Source organism: Amia ocellicauda, chromosome 3 (assembly GCF_036373705.1).
Source record: "Amia ocellicauda isolate fAmiCal2 chromosome 3, fAmiCal2.hap1, whole genome shotgun sequence".
Classification (NCBI taxonomy): Eukaryota; Metazoa; Chordata; class Actinopteri; order Amiiformes; family Amiidae; genus Amia; species Amia ocellicauda.
In genome coordinates, this window is record NC_089852.1 from 29661291 (window position 1) to 29679339 (window position 18049).

Below are 18049 nucleotides of genomic sequence, written 5' to 3' on the forward strand. Positions count from 1 at the left end.
CAAAATCAGCATTTTCTAGTAGTTAATCAGCTCAAACTTCATACCAATGTTTCTTGAAGGACTTCAGAGAGCCAGCCTCAGACACCTCAGTGCATGCTTTGCTCCAGACCTCTACATCTCTTTGTGTAAAGAAGGCTCCTATTTTTAGTAACTGTATTTGGTCCAGACCCTTTAGGAATACAAGTAACTGAATCAGATCCCCTAGTAATTATTAATTCACCTCAATAGAGAGTTCCTTACAACCTTGTGTAAACAATTTACAATTATAGACTATGTTTAAAAAATATCTGCTCATCTTAATTAATTTCCGTTTTGTACACCCACATCGTTACTACTATTTATTATTATTATTATTAGTAGTAGTAGTAGTAGTAATAGTAGTAATAGTAGTAGTAGTAGTAGTAGTAGTAATAGTAGTAATAGTAATAGTATTTGGCTCACGCAAAAAAGACTGGTGCCCATTGTGCATTCACTTTGTATACTTGTTACTTATTAGAAATAATAATAATAATAATAATAAAAATAATAATAACGTATTCTATTTTTTCACAGAAATGACACAGACGTGCAAACTGGGACATATGGGAATACTTTCATTTATGTGTAGGTCTTCAATTAAGTCTTCTTCATCTCCCAGAAGCTTCATATACCAGGGATGTATTCTATACATTCATATTTATACGTCTGTATTTATATTTATTGCCTGGCTTGAATTTAATTATTTTCTGCTGTACTGTCTAGTATGTTTTTCCACTGGACTGTACATTGTTTCAGTCCCTATGAGACTGCAGAGGCATGACTGGAGTTTTAACACTTCGCTGTCGTTAACCGTCACCCCCACACACCCGAGTCCTCTGTAGCCCCTGCCACACAATGTTACTCCACAGACAGCTCTAAAGTTGGCTCCCTGCTTTGATCAGTCAGCATAGTAACTTCCCTCAAACTATAATCTCTAATATAACACCATTTGGCACCAAATTGCATCACTTGCAAAACTTTATGTGTTTTAGAAAGAACAAGAAGTTTGTTCATCATCATACCAGGGGACACAGTGTGCTTCTGAGGAAGCTCATTAATTAAGCAACTTGGCTGACTATGAAGGGGCTATAAGGACAAACTGATAGTTCAGCAACATCAACAAAAGGACTGCACATGATAAGAAGTGATGAAGTAATGCTATGTGCAGAGAAATAGAGAGTGTGTGTGTAACGAACTGGAGCGTAGTGTGCACATGCTGATTTATCCCTTGATTAGGATAATATTGACTTTGGGGAAACCTCCTGGTTAGTGAATCATAGAATGGGTCAGCATGTCAATGTGTGGACTGTGTATAGTATGTATATGCAGGTGCAAGGGCTTAAATCTTGTCATTTTTTTCTCAAACCCCAAAATGCTGTACAGATTGGCATTGGCAAAATATGACATTATTATGTGTACTAATTCTGTTTGTACATTCAGTTCAATGCATTCTATCTCATTATTATATATTTTCTAAAACACCCAAAACTGATCAACAAATATCACCCTGAATTGATGACCCCATTTCTTTGTTTGTGGACCTAAAGTGAGGTAACAACCAGGTTGGGAACCACACATTTCTAAATGATCCAAGATCCGTCTGATTTTGAATGATCCCAACTAGTCAGCTTCCACAACATGGCTGGGGAGATCTCCACCTCTCTGTGTGAAGACGTGTGCCCCGTTTTCATTTCTGAATGTCAGTTTACATTTGTGGAAACCGTGTATCAATATTGATCTTGAAGAGGTCTTTGAACTACACATCTCTTTCTTCTAGTGTTTCACCAGAATTGCACACAGTTGGAAGATGTTAAGATCTGTACAATATGTTCTCTGACAGCAAGGTATTTGGCTTTGTTTCATAATTATTTGCATCTGGAGTATATATATTGCATACATGCACTGAGCCAAGCATATAATCAGACACTTTCCCACACCCTGGACACCTGTAGGACCGCCCTCATACTTCATGGAAAGTTTCAGAATGAATCGGTCTGACTGTCTGAAACATCAAGGCTAAAACTTGATGACAACCCACAGATTTCTGATCCACTGTTGCAACACGATCTCGGCTTTAAAAAAATCAAGTTCGGCGTGACCTTTCTCAGAAACCCCCGAGTAACATCTTCAGTAGCGGATTCTATCTCTCTGATGAGACACACATACACAGATGGATTGATCTAATTCACAATCCTACACGATTTTCCAGGAGAGCTCTAATTAGTGCACTGTAGACTTTTAATAATGCTACTGCATGTTTTAAGTGCTCCCTGTACTAGATGTGTATGAGCACATCTATCTTTGTGTCTCAATCTGTATGAGTGTGTGTGTGTATATCTGTGTGTGTGTGGATGTCTGTGACTGATTTGGAATTTATCATTCTTAGTTGCCCCCCCCCGGCCGCTTCTCCATGTGGCTAGACAGACTGTTCCTTGATGCCTGAAGGAGGAGCTGGTATATAAACAGTTATATTGTACTGCCACTCCATCTCTCACTTCCCCTGCATGGTATACTCTAGGGCTGACCTCATCTTCCATCAGATCTCAGCTGAGGTTATGACTTCTGCTCCTGTACAATATCCGATAGCCGGGATAAAGACCAAACTTTATTAAACACCCCATGAGTACTGCATATACCCAGCTGAGTCTGTTATCTCATTCTTCTGTCACAGCCCAGAGGTACTGCGGAGAGAGAGAGAGCCAATGTGTCTTTGTCCCTGATTTGGTCTTCATCAGAGACGATTGGGCTTCTGAAACCAAAGGTATTGGGGGGAAGAGCTGTCTTTTACAAGCCTTATAACACACACACACACACACGGACACACACATTTCCCCGCAGGGTAATCTACTCCCCCTGGCAAGACCTAACTAGGTCAGTCAGCTTCTCTCCAGGGTGCTGGAGCAGAATTCGGCTCACAGGATGTCAGTAGCAAGAGTCTTATGTGAAACAGCTGACTCGGGCGCATTCCTCGGGAGCTGTGCTCGGGGCAGGGAGAGCGGAGGCTGAGATACAGAGACAGAAGCAGGAAGGGAAACAATAGGAGACGCAGGGGGAGAGGTGGGGAAAGACAAGGAGAGGGAAGAGGATGGGGAACAGGGAGAGAGGCGGGTGAGAGACAGGAAGGAAGACAGGGAGAGGGGCAAGGAGAGAGAGGTGTCAGAGTCAGGGAGAGGATTGGTGGGAGAGTCAGGAGAGAGCAGTAATGTCTGAGCAGAGTTAATCACAGGCCCGGCACACCAGCTCAACGTACACAAGAACCGACCCCCGTAACGGTGATTATTCTCAACAGAAGTTCCCAGCCTCCTTCACTTTGTGGTAAACAAGCCCCGAGGCCTCCCTCCTCCCAGGCACACGATGTCTGCTCTCCCTGCACATCTCCAGATCCTAGATTAAAGCACTTCTGTTATGAATCACAGAACTCTGGCATTTCTTTCAGTCACCTGAGTCACCAAGGCCATCTCAGTCCTCAGGTTACTGCCAAGACATACAGACTTCAGAGAGCCAGCCTCAGACACCTCAGTGCATGCTTTGCTCCAGACCTCTACATCTCTTTGTGTAAAGAAGGCTCCTATTTTTAGTAACTGTATTTGGTCCAGACCCTTTAGGAATACAAGTAACTGAATCAGATCCCCTAGTAATTATTAATTCACCTCAATAGAGAGTTCCTTACAACCTTGTGTAAACAATTTACAATTATAGACTATGTTTAAAAAATATCTGCTCATCTTAATTAATTTCCGTTTTGTACACCCACATCGTTACTACTATTTATTATTATTATTATTAGTAGTAGTAGTAGTAGTAATAGTAGTAATAGTAATAGTATTTGGCTCACGCAAAAAAGACTGGTGCCCATTGTGCATTCACTTTGTATACTTGGTACTTATTAGAAATAATAATAATAATAATAAAAATAATAACGTATTCTATTTTTTCACAGAAATGACACAGACGTGCACACTGGAACATATGGGAATACTTTAATTTATGTGTAGGTCTTCAATTAAGTCTTCTTCATCTCCCAGAAGCTTCATATACCAGGGATGTATTCATATACATTCATATTTATATGTCTGTATTTATATTTATTGCCTGGCTTGAATTTAATTATTTTCTGCTGTACTGTCCAGTATGTTTTTTCCACTGGACTGTACACTGTGTCCAGACCTCCCTGTGAACCTCAGCCTCACACAGAGTCAGACCTGGATTTGAATGGAGGGGGGATCAGGACATTGTTTCAGTCCCTATGAGACTGCAGAGGCATGACTGGAGTTAGTTAGTTAGTTAGTCACTTAGTTAATTTAGCCGAGCAGCAGTGCTTTCTAACCACAGATCTGTTTACAGTAACTCATCATTTCCTAGATGCTGATGAGTACTAAACAAATCAGTCTCCTCCTGATATTAATAATGCAGGGAAATCTGCCATCTAAAACTATTGGGGGACATATGTCTGCTTTGTCCAGATGCCCTTATGAAAGTTGGGTGCAGTTTGGTAGAGACAATGCTAAGAACCAAGATCTTGAACTGGGAGCCAGTGGAGAGAACATCTGAGGAGTATCTCTGTCACAAACCAGAGAAGACATGACAGCTTCATCTTTTAAACAGGATCAATGATACAGGTCTTTTGGAAGACTGTTAACTAGCAACTATATAGTAACTTCATAGATGAAGACAGTGGGCAACTGGTTTAAGCAAAATAGGGTAAAGAGAACTTGGGTGAAGCTCTAGGTGAATATAAAAGCAATAAACCCAATAATCAAATAGAGTTGTGTTTACAGCTTTGCAGTGACCTGGTACGAACCTCACCTCTCCCCTGCCTCTGCTCCGTAAACAGCTCCTCCAGTCCCACTGTCACAAAAATAGCCACACTATTACCCATGTATGTAGCTCTGAGCGCCCCCTGCTGGGAACAGGATAAACTGACTACATTTCTCAAACATAGTCATCCCTGATTTTTGTATATTAGTCTAATATTGGTTTAATTCCCCTTGATTCATTATTACATTATTTTAGGTCACTTTTTTTGTGGTACTGTATGAATTATTACATTTTTCCCCCACCACCCGCAAGAACACCCTGTGGGTCCTTGGTGTGAGAGAGTTTACAGAGCCTGTAAAATGAGGGGCCATTACTGCAGTGAGATTATTCAGGCTGGGGCCTCAGCAGCAACCAGTACAGCTCGCTTAAGCAGCTAACAAGCGAACCTCAGTGCCCATCTACACAAACCCCGCTGTTCACCCCAGGGCGTCTGCCAAATTGCTCTCCTGGCGCTTTGCCATAACCATAGAGACCAGTGGCACCCAAATTCTGAGCTCCCCACCGATTAATACCCAACATAAGCTCAAGTTTCCTCCTTATCAGAAGTATACAGAAATGTAATTTTAAAACAACACACATTACAGATTTGTATATTTTTTACCTTCGTACACACTATGTACTCCTTTTTCCTGTACTCGTTCTAGTGTATGTTTGTTTTACATAAGGGCCTCTTTGTGCTTCTGTAGTAGAAACCGTGTATTTTTGTAATACCAGGAAAAACTAGCCTGATATTTTTACAAATCTTTCATTAGCGGTTAAACCGAGGCAAACTGCCACTGAAATTAGAAAGTCGGTGTGGAAAGTCAAGTTGTTGTTGTTTGCTGTTCAATGTTAAACAGAAAGTTTGCTGAATCCATTTAAGACAAATATCCACATAATCAACAAACCTGATCTCCGATACAAATTATAATTGAGCATGCAGGTGCTTCATTTAAAAATAGACCCAAATGTATCCATCGAACTTTCCTGGAATAAATACTATTTTACACAAAGAGCTTGTTGACAGAACTATGGGTCAAGTACAATGAAGGCCATGATCAATCCCTCCAATCAATACATGTACAATTGTGAACACCACTATGTATACATACTAACTATGTGTCTAAAGGGGTTAGAATGGTGTTTTTTAAATAGGATACACATATTAATATATTGTTTGCCTTGACATAAATTAATGCATCATCTCTTAACTTTTCAGTCCTGCAAGAATCGACAGAATAATTTAAAAAGCTTAAAGGATATAACAGTAGGCCCCACAGGTACAGAGAACAGCCACAAGAGGAAGACAGAGGTACCCAAATATTGAGATTGACAGAATCCCCATTATGCCTCGCGGAAAACAATTGTGCAGATAATCTAAATGTATTTGAGTGAGAGTTAAAATTAAACCATATGTGTGTGCTGATATACATTTAAATAACAACATATTTAATTACCAGATTTATACTGGAAGAAAATACACACACACACACACACACACACATATATATATATATATATATACACACTCACCTAAAGGATTATTAGGAACACCATACTCATACTGTGTTTGACCCCCTTTCGCCTTCAGAACTGCCTTAATTCTACGTGGCATTGATTCAACAAGGTGCTGAAAGCATTCTTTAGAAATGTTGGCCCATATTGATAGGATAGCATCTTGCCGCATACTGGATGTTTTTCCCTTTTCACACCATTCTTTGTAAACCCTAGAAATGGTTGTGCGTGAAAATCCCAGTAACAGAGCAGATTGTGAAATACTCAGACCGGCCCGTCTGGCACCAACAACCATGCCACGCTCAAAATTGCTTAAATCACCTTTCTTTCCCATTCAGACATTCAGTTTGGAGTTCAGGAGATTGTCTTGACCAGGACCACACCCCTAAATGCATTGAAGCAACTGCCATGTGATTGGTTGGTTAGATAATTGCATTAATGAGAAATTGAACAGGTGTTCCTAATAATCCTATAGGTGAGTGTATATATATATATATATATATAGCTTCACCGTAGAGAGACAGGTACTGGATCTGAGTGAATTACATGTTACAATTTCCCTAGTAGGATCTAACAGAGCCAGTAGCCTGTACATCAGCATGGCTTTAGAGCAAATGAATGTTAAATTACTACTTCGCTTTATCAATTTAAAACCCTTAGCTCTTTTATTAGGGAACCAACCAGAGAGAGTACCTGCATTGATTTGATATTTTCAAATGACCAAGATAGAGTTAGAGAACCAATGGTGAACTGTGATCACAATATGGTTAGCTTCAAGGCATACTTAAAAAAAACAAGGACCAAGTCTAAAACAATGGCCTACAATTTTAGAAAAGCAAACCTTGAAGGTATGAGAAGAGATGGAGCACACTGTATACAGATTCAGTCAAAAATTGATGGTTATTTTTCAAGAATATACTACTAGAGGCTCAGGGGAAATTTGTACCAAAACTTAGCAAATTGAGGACCAAAAAACATTGGTCAAAATGGTTTAATAGAAGTATGCAATAAAATATCAAGAGAAAGAAAATGTTGTATAGCATGTACAAAAGGAATAGAGACTAAACAAAATACAAACAATACAGAAAACTACACAGATCTTAAAAGGGATCAGGAAAGCAAACAGGGAAATATAAAGAAACATAGCTATTGGAGCTAAAACTAATGCAAACCGTTTTTTTTCAATACAACAACAGCAAGAGGTCAATAATGGAGGAAGTGAAATGGGTACTAAAGGCTAAAAATTGAAGTATCTTAGAAAACAAACAATATGTGGCAAATGTTCTAAATGAGAATTTTTACAAAATAAAAAAAACAGATAACATGCCAAAGGTTAACAATCAGTCCACAAACCCTAAGAGAGATCAGGATACATGAGGAGGAGGTACTAAAGGGACTAGCAGAATTAAAAACAAACAAATCACCTGGGCCAGATGGGATATTTCCAACAGTACTTTACCTTTATTTATACACCATTAACTTCAACTGCAGATCACATGAAAGCATATGATATGATGTACAGTGAGGGGAAAAAAGTATTTGATCCCCTGCTGATTTTGTATGTTTTCCCACTGACAAAGAAATGATTCCCTCATTAACATGCAAATCAATGTATAACTTTTTTGAAATGCGTTTTTCTGGATTCTTTTGTTGTTATTCTGTCTCTCACTGTTAAAATACACCTACCATTAAAATTATAGACGGATCATTTCTTTGTCAGTGGGCAAACGTACAAAATCAGCAGGGGATCAAATACTTTTTTCCCTCACTGTACTTAGATTTTCAGAAAGCTTTTGATAAGGTTCCACACCAAAGACTGATCCTAAACTTGGAAGCTGTAGGCATTCAGGGTAATGTAAGTAGATGGATTATGAACTGGTTGATGTATAGGAAACAGAGGGTGTCGATTAGAGGAGTCTCTTCTAACTGGAGTGAGATTGTAAGTGGAGTTCCACAGGGATCAGTACTAAGGCCTTTGCTTTTTCTAATCTAAATTAATTATCTAGACTCTGGGATAGTTAGCAAACTTGTCACATTTGCAGATGATACTAAAATAGGTGGCTCAGCAGATACAATCTCGGCAGCACAGGCTATTCAAAGGGACTTGGATAATATTCAGACAAGTGCAAGGTATTACACTCACCTAAAGGATTATTAGGAACACCTGTTCAATTTCTCATTAATGCAAGTATCTAACCAACCAATCACATGGCAGTTGCTTCAATGCATTTAGGGGTGTGGTCCTGGTCAAGACAATCTCCTGAACTCCAAACTGAATGTCTGAATGGGAAAGAAAGGTGATTTAAGCCATTTTGAGCGTGGCATGGTTGTTGGTGCCAGACGGGCCGGTCTGAGTATTTCACAATCTGCTCAGTTACTGGGATTTTCACGCACAACCATTTCTAGGGTTTACAAAGAATGGTGTGAAAAGGGAAAAACATCCAGTATGCGGCAGTCCTGTGGGCGAAAATGCCTTGTTGACGCTAGAGGTCAGAGGAGAATGGGCCGACTGATTCAAGCTGATAGAAGAGCAACTTTGACTGAAATAACCACTCGTTACAACCGAGGTATGCAGCAAAGCATTTGTGAAGCCACAACACGTACAACCTTGAGGCGGATGGGCTACAACAGCAGAAGACCCCACCGGGTACCACTCATCTCCACTACAAATAGGAAAAAGAGGCTACAATTTGCACAAGCTCACCAAAATTGGACAGTTGAAGACTGGAAAAATGTTGCCTGGTCTGATGAGTCTCGATTTCTGTTGAGACATTCAGATGGTAGAGTCAGAATTTGGCGTAAACAGAATGAGAACATGGATCCATCATGCCTTGTTACCACTGTGCAGGCTGGTGGTGGTGGCGTAATGGTGTGGGGGATGTTTTCTTGGCACACTTTAGGCCCCTTAGTGCCAATTGGGCATCGTTTAAATGCCACGGCCTACCTGAGCATTGTTTCTGACCATGTCCATCCCTTTATGACTACCATGTACCCATCCTCTGATGGCTACTTCCAGCAGGATAATGCACCATGTCACAAAGGTCGAATCATTTCAAATTGGTTTCTTGAACATGACAATGAGTTCACTGTACTAAACTGGCCCCCACAGTCACCAGATCTCAACCCAATAGAGTATCTTTGGGATGTGGTGGAACGGGAGCTTCGTGCCCTGGATGTGCATCCCACAAATCTCCATCAACTGCAAGATGCTATCCTATCAATATGGGCCAACATTTCTAAAGAATGCTTTCAGCACCTTGTTGAATCAATGCCACGTAGAATTAAGGCAGTTCTGAAGGCAAAAGGGGGTCAAACACAGTATTAGTATGGTGTTCCTAATAATCCTTTAGGTGAGTGTACATGCAGGTAACAAAAATGTCCACTATAATTACACTATGGGAGGAATAGAACTAGATGAAGTCACACATGAGAAAGACCTAGGAGTCTATGTGGACTCCTCACTTTCTCCATCCAAACAATGTGGGGAAGCAATAAAAAAGGCAAACACAATGTTAGGGTATATTGTCAAAAGTGTAGAATTGAGAACAGGGGCAGTGATGTTCAGACTGTACTGCACTAGTTAGAGCTCATCTGGATACTGTGTGCAGCTCTGGGCTCCACACTTCAAGAAAGATATCGCTGCTCTAGAGGCAGTTCAGAGGAGAGCAACCAGACTTATTCCAGGTCTGAAGGGAAAGTCCTACTGAGAGACTGAGGAACTGAACCTTTTCACCCTGGAACAGAGGAGACTACTGGGGACTTGATTCAAGTCTTCAAAATCATGAAAGACATCGACCACATCACACCAGAGGAGCTTTTCCAGATCAGCAGGGACACACGCCCCCGGGGACACAAATGGAAATTGGGCTTCAAGGCATTCAAGACAAAAAACAGGAGACACTTCTTCACACAGAGAGGCGTCACAATCTGGAACAAACCCCCCAGCGATGTGGTAGAAGTGGACAATTTGGGAACATTTAAAAATAGACTGGACAGGATCCTTGGATCAGTTAGTTATTAATGGACACCAAACAAGCACCATGGGTCAAATGGCCTCCTCTCGTTTGCAAACTTTCTTATGTTCTTATATTTACATTTCCCAGGAAAAGCAAAATCCCCCATTTTATTTTTAAATAAATAGCAGTATGGGTTTCATCATAAACCAAATTTACATTTAACAACTAAAGCCAAGATGACAAGCGCCTTATTCTAAATTAGTTTGGAGAATTAAGTTAACAATTCTATAGATAAGGTTGCATTTCAGATACAGTAGGATTTCTAATGTTTAACTAGCAATATTTACCCCACAATAATAGGAAAACCAAACTGTGAATGCTGGAGTAAATAAAACAAATAAATAATTAAATACCCCAAATGAGGGAATATCTTTTGGAAGAATGTGTTCATCCCTCCAGTAGAGTCCAGAGACTCGTAGAATCTGTGCCAAGAGCATCGAAGCTGTTCTGATGGCTCGTGGTGCCAAACACCTTACTGAGACACTTTATGTTGGTTTGTCCTTTACTTTGTCACCCATCTGTATATACAACCAAGACTCTGTATTCCATTTGAATGTCTAATGTACATATTAAGATGTTAATTAAAATCATAACTCAGAACTACATGAATCATACAGTCCTTGATCAACACTCGGGTCAGACCGCCCCCACACTCACGGCCCATTTCACCTCATGTTATGAAACCCAGACCAAGAGGTGGCCAGCTCAATCACAGGCAGAATGGTCAGAGCAAACCTGCTGTTACTAGAAGCTACAATACTCTGCTGCATAATTTCACTAACGTAATTAACTTTTCCTAAAAATCTAAATTATTATTATTGTCATTTAGCAGACGCTCTTATCCAGGGTGACTTACATTTGTACCCATTTATACAGCTGGGCATTTTACTGGAGCAATCTAACTGAAGTACCTGCTCAAGGGTACAACAGCACTGCTCTACCCGGGATTTGAACCCACAACTTTCCACTAACCACTACTCCACAGTGCTGCCTAAATTAAAAAAAATAAAGGGGTAAATCTAATTCTTGTGGATATAAATATACACATATTCATGGAATAAGGACAATGTCTCGGCATTGATCTAATTTCCAATAAAGCAAGCATTTGGCTCACTGAGAAAAAAAAAACAGCTTCCTACTCAACAGTACTTTACAATTCTCAACAATGGCACAGTCTCTCTATAATCAGATCAAGACAATATTCAATACCTTGGTTTACATGCCAGGCTCCCAAATTATTGAGTTTAGGTCATTTTCCCAAAACATTAACTCTGGAGGGCAATTTTAAATGTATTACATTAAATATATGCCTGTCATATCAAAGGCTATTGAATCTCCATCTTCCCAACAAGACACACCTTGACATTTGGAGGCAGACAAATTGCCAAAATAATAATTTTATATGTACTTATATGTTAGTAGGAGTGTATAAATTATAGGTTTGACTCTATAATTAAAAAACAAAACAAAAACTCCTCACAATCAATGCAACAGTACATAGCAGGAAGGGCAGCTCTCATGGGCAGACATGATGTTTCAATACTTACCAGATGACAGAATACTCTACAGCTAAGAGCAGAGGAGTGGTCTTTCCAGCAGCACCTATGTTCAGTGTCACAGTGGCCATGACTGTGTCCACCACAACTGGATTTTAAAGTAGCCTTTAAATGGAAAGACTACATTTTAAATCAAGCATCATTTACACTGTTGCCAAATTAACACCAGTTGCATTGCAATAAGTGCAACACAATAGTTTTATTCATTTGTGCTTTAGTACTATAAAGTTGCCGTTTATCTTAATTATGAACACTAGATGGACCACCTGTTGACATACTGTATATTTCTGTATTTTGCATTACTTTTCTGTATAATTTTTATTTCAAAAAGCACCTGCTAATTTATAAAGGCGCAGTCTCTTCTGATGAAAGCAACTTCAAGCCACATGGTAAAGGAGAGGGAAGAAATATCCCACATGTATTGCCATACAACTGAAGATCTGAAATATTCACACCCTTGCACAGTGCCAGTTAAAAGTATAGGCTAAACTCATAACATAGGATGGATCAGGCACTTACAGGAGCCCTTTTGGTGGCTTTCCAGTCCTCGACTAGTCCACCTAAAGTACCAGTGGGTAGTCCATGACTAGAGCTATTCTCGGTCTGTGAAAGCAGACCTGTAACTCTTCGCACAATTAAATACAACACTGAAATCCTTTAACGGTTTTATCTTGAACCTCAAACAATCCTCCTCTACCCTCGCAGCGCAGGCACACGCATTTGCACCATTTCAATAAGCAGCCTAGATCTGGTCGGAGAAGGAAGTCCACTGTAGGACTATCGTGCCCTTCAACTCCCTCACCCAGGTCAGTGGTAGCCAATCCAGCCCCACTACCAGTGCATGTGCCCCCCACACCAGCCAACACCATTACCCAGGTGGTGCCGGTGTGAAGGGGCTGGCGATGACAGTGTAACACCTTCTGATCACAGATTGCAAGTCACCTCACGGAGTAAAATCTACTTAATAGGCTGTAATGTTGCAACCAATGAATTCTAATAAAAGCGAGTTCTGTAGAATACACAAGTTGGCCATTAATTTTTATATTAAACTAAGCTCTGATGCCCCCCCCTCCCCTCCCCTCCCCCCCTTCAGCTAGAGCAGACCATTTAAATGAGAATGCGAGAGGTTGTGTCTTTCTGTACACTTTATTAACGAAGAGAAAGTGGGGACAAGGCTCATTTCTTGGTCTCCTCTTCCTTGGACAGAGTCTTGATGATCTCCTCCTTCTTGGCCTGGAGACGCTCCTCGCGACGCTTGCGAGCTTCCTTGGTCTTGGAGCGGCGAGCCTCTGCCTGGTCACTGCAGTGACGAGAGAGAGGGTTAATGAAGAATTCGTGAGTATACGCACAATACAAACTGATCAGAGAATGGCATGAGGACTATGGTCTTAAAAGCATGTAGTCCATCAAATTTCTGATGGTCTATAAAACTCTGCATCAATCTGGTATTAAAGGACTGGTTGGTAGGAAAACATAAAATGTCTAAAGAAACCAGCAACGTAATGCCTAATTCTATGGACTAAACTATTCAAATTATATTCAAATGTCAAATTATATACAGACTACAATGAAGCACTTATTCAGTGCCCATGGAGTAGAACTGAGAAACTGGAGACAGAGGGCCCAGGTCCAACAGATCCCCTGCAACACTGTGCGGTGCGAACACTTACGCCAGGAGCTTCTTGCGAGCCTTGTCTGCCTTCAGCTTGTGAATGTGCTCCATCAGGATGCGCTTGTTCTTGAAGACGTTTCCCTTAACCTTCAGATACAGACTGTGGTACCTGCAGGGTAGAAGAGAATGGATTGTCCTGTAAGCCCACAGGATAGATCAACCGTGCTACCAACTCAAGCTTATAGCTTCTTCAATAAGGAGAGCAATGCTCCGTAGGGGACTTATTTTACAGATCCATCACAATTCCTTTTAGGAGAATGGAAAGAAAATCTGCAGCTACCCTATACCATTACTGAAACCGGACATGCTGCACCAGGAGTCTGGAGGGCATCCGTCAGTCATAGAAAAGTCAAACTCACGAGTGTCCCGGCGAGCCCACAACCCCAACTCACATGTGGCGATCGATCTTCTTGGACTCCCGGTAACGGCGCAGCAGACGGCGCAGAATTCGCATGCGGCGCATCCACGACAGCTTCTCTGGCATACGGGCGTTGGCAGTACCCTTCCTCTTACCTGGAGGGAGGAAGAGGACTTAATAAACCACACCACAGTGGGCCAAACACCACACAGCCTCTACAATACACGACCGCCCTACAGTCCAGTGATCCTCGGGACTCAACAGTTCAAGGTGGAACTGCATATCGTGCTCGACAGACCATAGACAGCTATGCAAACTTGACTGGAGTTAATAGGGATTGTATGGTCTTTTAACACTGACATACCTGCTATTTAAAGATCTGAAATGTGTTCAATGTAAACATGCAAAACACTAATAACACTAAAAAGATTTACAGCCAGTTAAAACATTATTCTGTGTCGAACATAACCCTGATCATATAGCTTCATTTAACTGCCAAACTGACAGTCCTTGAAAGTGCACGAATACAGTGCCCGTCTCCGAAGGCTGGTACTCACCAATGCCCATGTGGCGGCCCTTACGGCGCGCCAGCATGTTCTTGCGACAGCGGGCACGTGAATGCACAGTCACTGGCTTCCTGATGATCAGACCATCCTTCACCAGCTTCCTGATCTGCTGTCCTGTGGAGGGAAAGATTGAACGACACTTAGAAGGGTGGACAGATTGCACAGAGAATCTGAAGGCTCATATTTGCACTAATATTCAAGTCTGCACAAAAAACCTTGAGAAAGCTTAAGCAGACTTCAGTTTATGTTGAAAGTTTTGGTTCGGTAAAAGTAGTTAGTAAAGTTAAAGCTAAATAAACCAAACAATCTTTCTTTAATCCAATGTGGTTGCGAGTTATTTGCCAGAATGAAGACCGAGATAAACCTTACAAATCTGGAAATAATTAGGGAGGTTGTTATTGACCAAAATTCCAGCAATTGAAAGAGGAAGTGTAACTACATTTCCAAGGAATAAATAAATACATTGTAGAATAAACTAAACAGACACCATCAAGCATACAGGAACATGCCCAGACTTGCCCAACCTGCTTCTCAAATACAACTCCATCTGGGGCAGGGAGATTACAAGACTGCAACAGCAACTCTACACTTCTTAATAGGCTACATAAAGCACTAAGAACTATTTAAAAACCGCTTTTTCAATACATCCTCAATCCTGTCACTTTACCCTAAGAAAATAATTAAGGGCTTGGCATCTCAAAATTGACCACCATATCTTTATGCATACATTTAGATTAAAATTTCAATATAAAAGGTTTTCAAACAAAAATGCAAGGCTTGCTAAGGGTAGAATAAATTAGCCATTTACTATGTATGCAAAAAAAAGCATCAATCAAGATAATGGTCATCAAAAACTTGCTTAATTAGTTCAGGCTTCCCTGGCTCATTGGGTTTCATCCTGTTCTACAAGCTAGCCAGCACAGCAAACAGCATTTAATCTGTTACTTTGAAGTTTCTCCACATTCATTATCCAAGACCATGCTGCCCTTTAATAGATGAAATTGATTCAATACCAGACCTGCCAGAGGTAAAACACTGACAGCTCTAACCTTTAGAGTGAATACAATGACTCTTGATCAGGCAGCAGAACAATGGCATGAGTTTGAAAACAACAATCAAGAATGATTTCCAGTCTTGTAAAATGAGCACTACATTGCAGGTAGTAAACTTAACTTACATCTACCAGGTTGCTGGTAAATAAAATAAGCAAGGCAAGCGATCACTAATGAGCAAAGATTAAATGTTGCACAAATATTGCTCAGACTGCACTGAAAATAAGACCATCTAATTTGAGTAGATTACTATTTCAGCATTACTTCAGGCAGTAGTTATGCAACATTCTGTAAGTCATGTAAAAAAAACTGCTTTACGTTTCTGACTTTCTAAACACGTTAGTGCCCGTGAGCCCGAGCCAGCAGACCGGGCTGTGGGACAGAGGGCACTCACTGGAGTTGGCATTGGCGATCTCATTGGTCTCGTTGGGGTCGAGCCACACCTTCTTCTTGCCACAGCGGAGGACGCTGGACGCCAGCCGCTTCTGAAGCCTGAGCATGCTGGAAATGAGGGATGGACAGAGTTGTTAATGTTTTTAAAGTCAAATGCCAACCATTATATGCCATTCGAGCACAAGACCGAGGCATCTTCCCAATCATTTGAATCTTTCAATTCTTATACTTATGAGCCATGTTCTGCATTGAAATATATGCAGAGACAGCATTTGGGGCTCTCAACCTGGACTATAGAGGTAATTTTAGGCAATGCAGACCATCACACCTTCTAATAAAGTTCCTTTACTAATCTGGAGAATTTAAAATAATTAGCAAGTTGTTTTGCAGAGCCTCGTTTATACCAATTGGCCATCATTTACTTGAGGTCTTTAAAATATAGAGACCAAGTTCAAATAACTTTGCGTTATTATTTTCCCATATCAACACGAATCTGAAATTGCATTTTAGTTTGTTCCGTTAATAAGCTTTACTGAAGGGAACAGACATCCAACAAAGATCAATATTGAAAACTATAAAGACACTGTATCTGAAGAATGTCTGATACACCCAAATCAATTTAATAGGAAGACCAAAGTTTTTGGTCGGATAAATCAAACATGAGACTTCAGTTGCAATCCGTTCAAGAGGAAACGCGGTCACATTAAAATGCATATTTAAACTGAGTAAAAAACGTTAGCATAGGTTGCATTCAAACATCCATTATAAAATGCCTCGGTACATATCGTATGAACATTTCACATCACACCAGCCAGGGTAGGATTTCACTGAGCAAATAACCCATCACATTTTAAAAGTACGTGCATTTAATTTCTAACTTGTAAAATACTCCAAAACGACTTAAAGTAAGGTTTAAAACGCATGACAGGTGACCAATGCTGTGGATATAAACCGGCAATAAACTTAAAATTACAGTGAAGACATCTCGCGTTGCTTGGCCTAAACGCGCTGCTCGATTTCAGAGCCGTGCGGGCCCGGGCGATGGGTGCAGGCATGCGTGCATGTGCGGGAGAGAATACAGGGTCTTAATAAAACACATGCTTCATTTAAACACCGTCAATGTTTATGTGGCATACTGTAGTCTAACGTACACGACAGGTGTCAAAACTGGTCTTAAAATCGGCGACGGCTGCACGTTAGGACGGCGTTATATTCCAGAAATGACAACATGGCCTCTTCGTTTTGCCTCGAGAACACATTTCCACATTAATCCACTCGTTTCCTCCAACCCAGCGTGGTTTATACAGCGCACCGCACATTCACACCTAACTGAGCGGGGATTCACACGTTGCTGAAGAGGGTTAAAAGCGATATTTTCGGCAATTTTATCAATTTAGGGCCGGAGCAGGTCTAGAGCGCTTACCTCATGGCTGCTGCTGTTTGAGAGAAAAGAAAGAGTCAGAGTCAGGCGGAGCCATACCATTATCAGGAAAGGGAGATCCCATCGCCACCAGAAAGGCACACACTCTCTAAAATAGATCTCTCTTAGCAAGAGGGCAGTTTATAGACAATACGCTACCGTTATTTGAACGTTGTTTTTAATGAAAATGTTTTAAAACTATTAGCTATAAGTTAAAACAGAACAAGTAGATTGTCGGAAACGGGATCTCCCTACGCTGATTACAAATGGTATGTCCCCAAAGCCACACTTTGCCCCGGTGCATGCTGGGATAAAGGTGATGCCTCTCTGCGCAGTTCTGCGTCGCCGCCAGACGGCACTGAGGAGCCGTGAGGAAACACCGGGGAATATGACTGTAATTGATCCGCTTCATCCCCGATAATGTATTCCACATGAAATATCAATACAGCGACACATACCGTGTGTTATATTTCTACTCCTGCTAAATAATCATACAATTATTATTAGCAAACGATATATGAATAAATAGCTGTGAAATAAGTCCTATTCAACTTTGGATATAATCACCCCCGTTTTGTCCACCATTCTTGCCAGTTTCTCGCCTAGGCAGCAGCTATCTGTCAACGGTTTAATGTCACACCGTGAACTTCCTCTGCTTCTGTGTTGAAATGCTAAAGAGAGAGTTA

At 40.8% G+C, this 18049-nt stretch overlaps 1 protein-coding gene across 1 annotated transcript; it reads right to left on the bottom strand.

The window, feature by feature from the left end:
* Positions 1-13029: 13029 nt before the first annotated feature.
* Positions 13030-17480, bottom strand: rpl19 (ribosomal protein L19). The gene is made up of 6 exons (XM_066698942.1): positions 17367-17480; positions 15945-16051; positions 14490-14612; positions 13967-14087; positions 13573-13683; positions 13030-13202 (listed from the first exon to the last, which is right to left on the bottom strand). Exons 1-6 carry the CDS (start codon positions 17369-17371, stop codon positions 13079-13081), a joined length of 591 nt encoding a protein of 196 aa, XP_066555039.1. The 5' UTR covers positions 17372-17480; the 3' UTR covers positions 13030-13078.
* Positions 17481-18049: the final 569 nt, after the last annotated feature.

Excerpts from the sequence above, each read along its gene's own strand:
- rpl19 (XM_066698942.1), bottom strand. Across the intron at positions 14,088-14,489 it reads GGGCCGCCACATGGGCATTG|GTAAGAGGAAGGGTACTGCC; the intron begins GTGAGTACCAGC and ends TCCTCCCTCCAG. Across the intron at positions 13,203-13,572 it reads GCTCGCAAGAAGCTCCTGGC|TGACCAGGCAGAGGCTCGCC; the intron begins GTAAGTGTTCGC and ends TCGTCACTGCAG.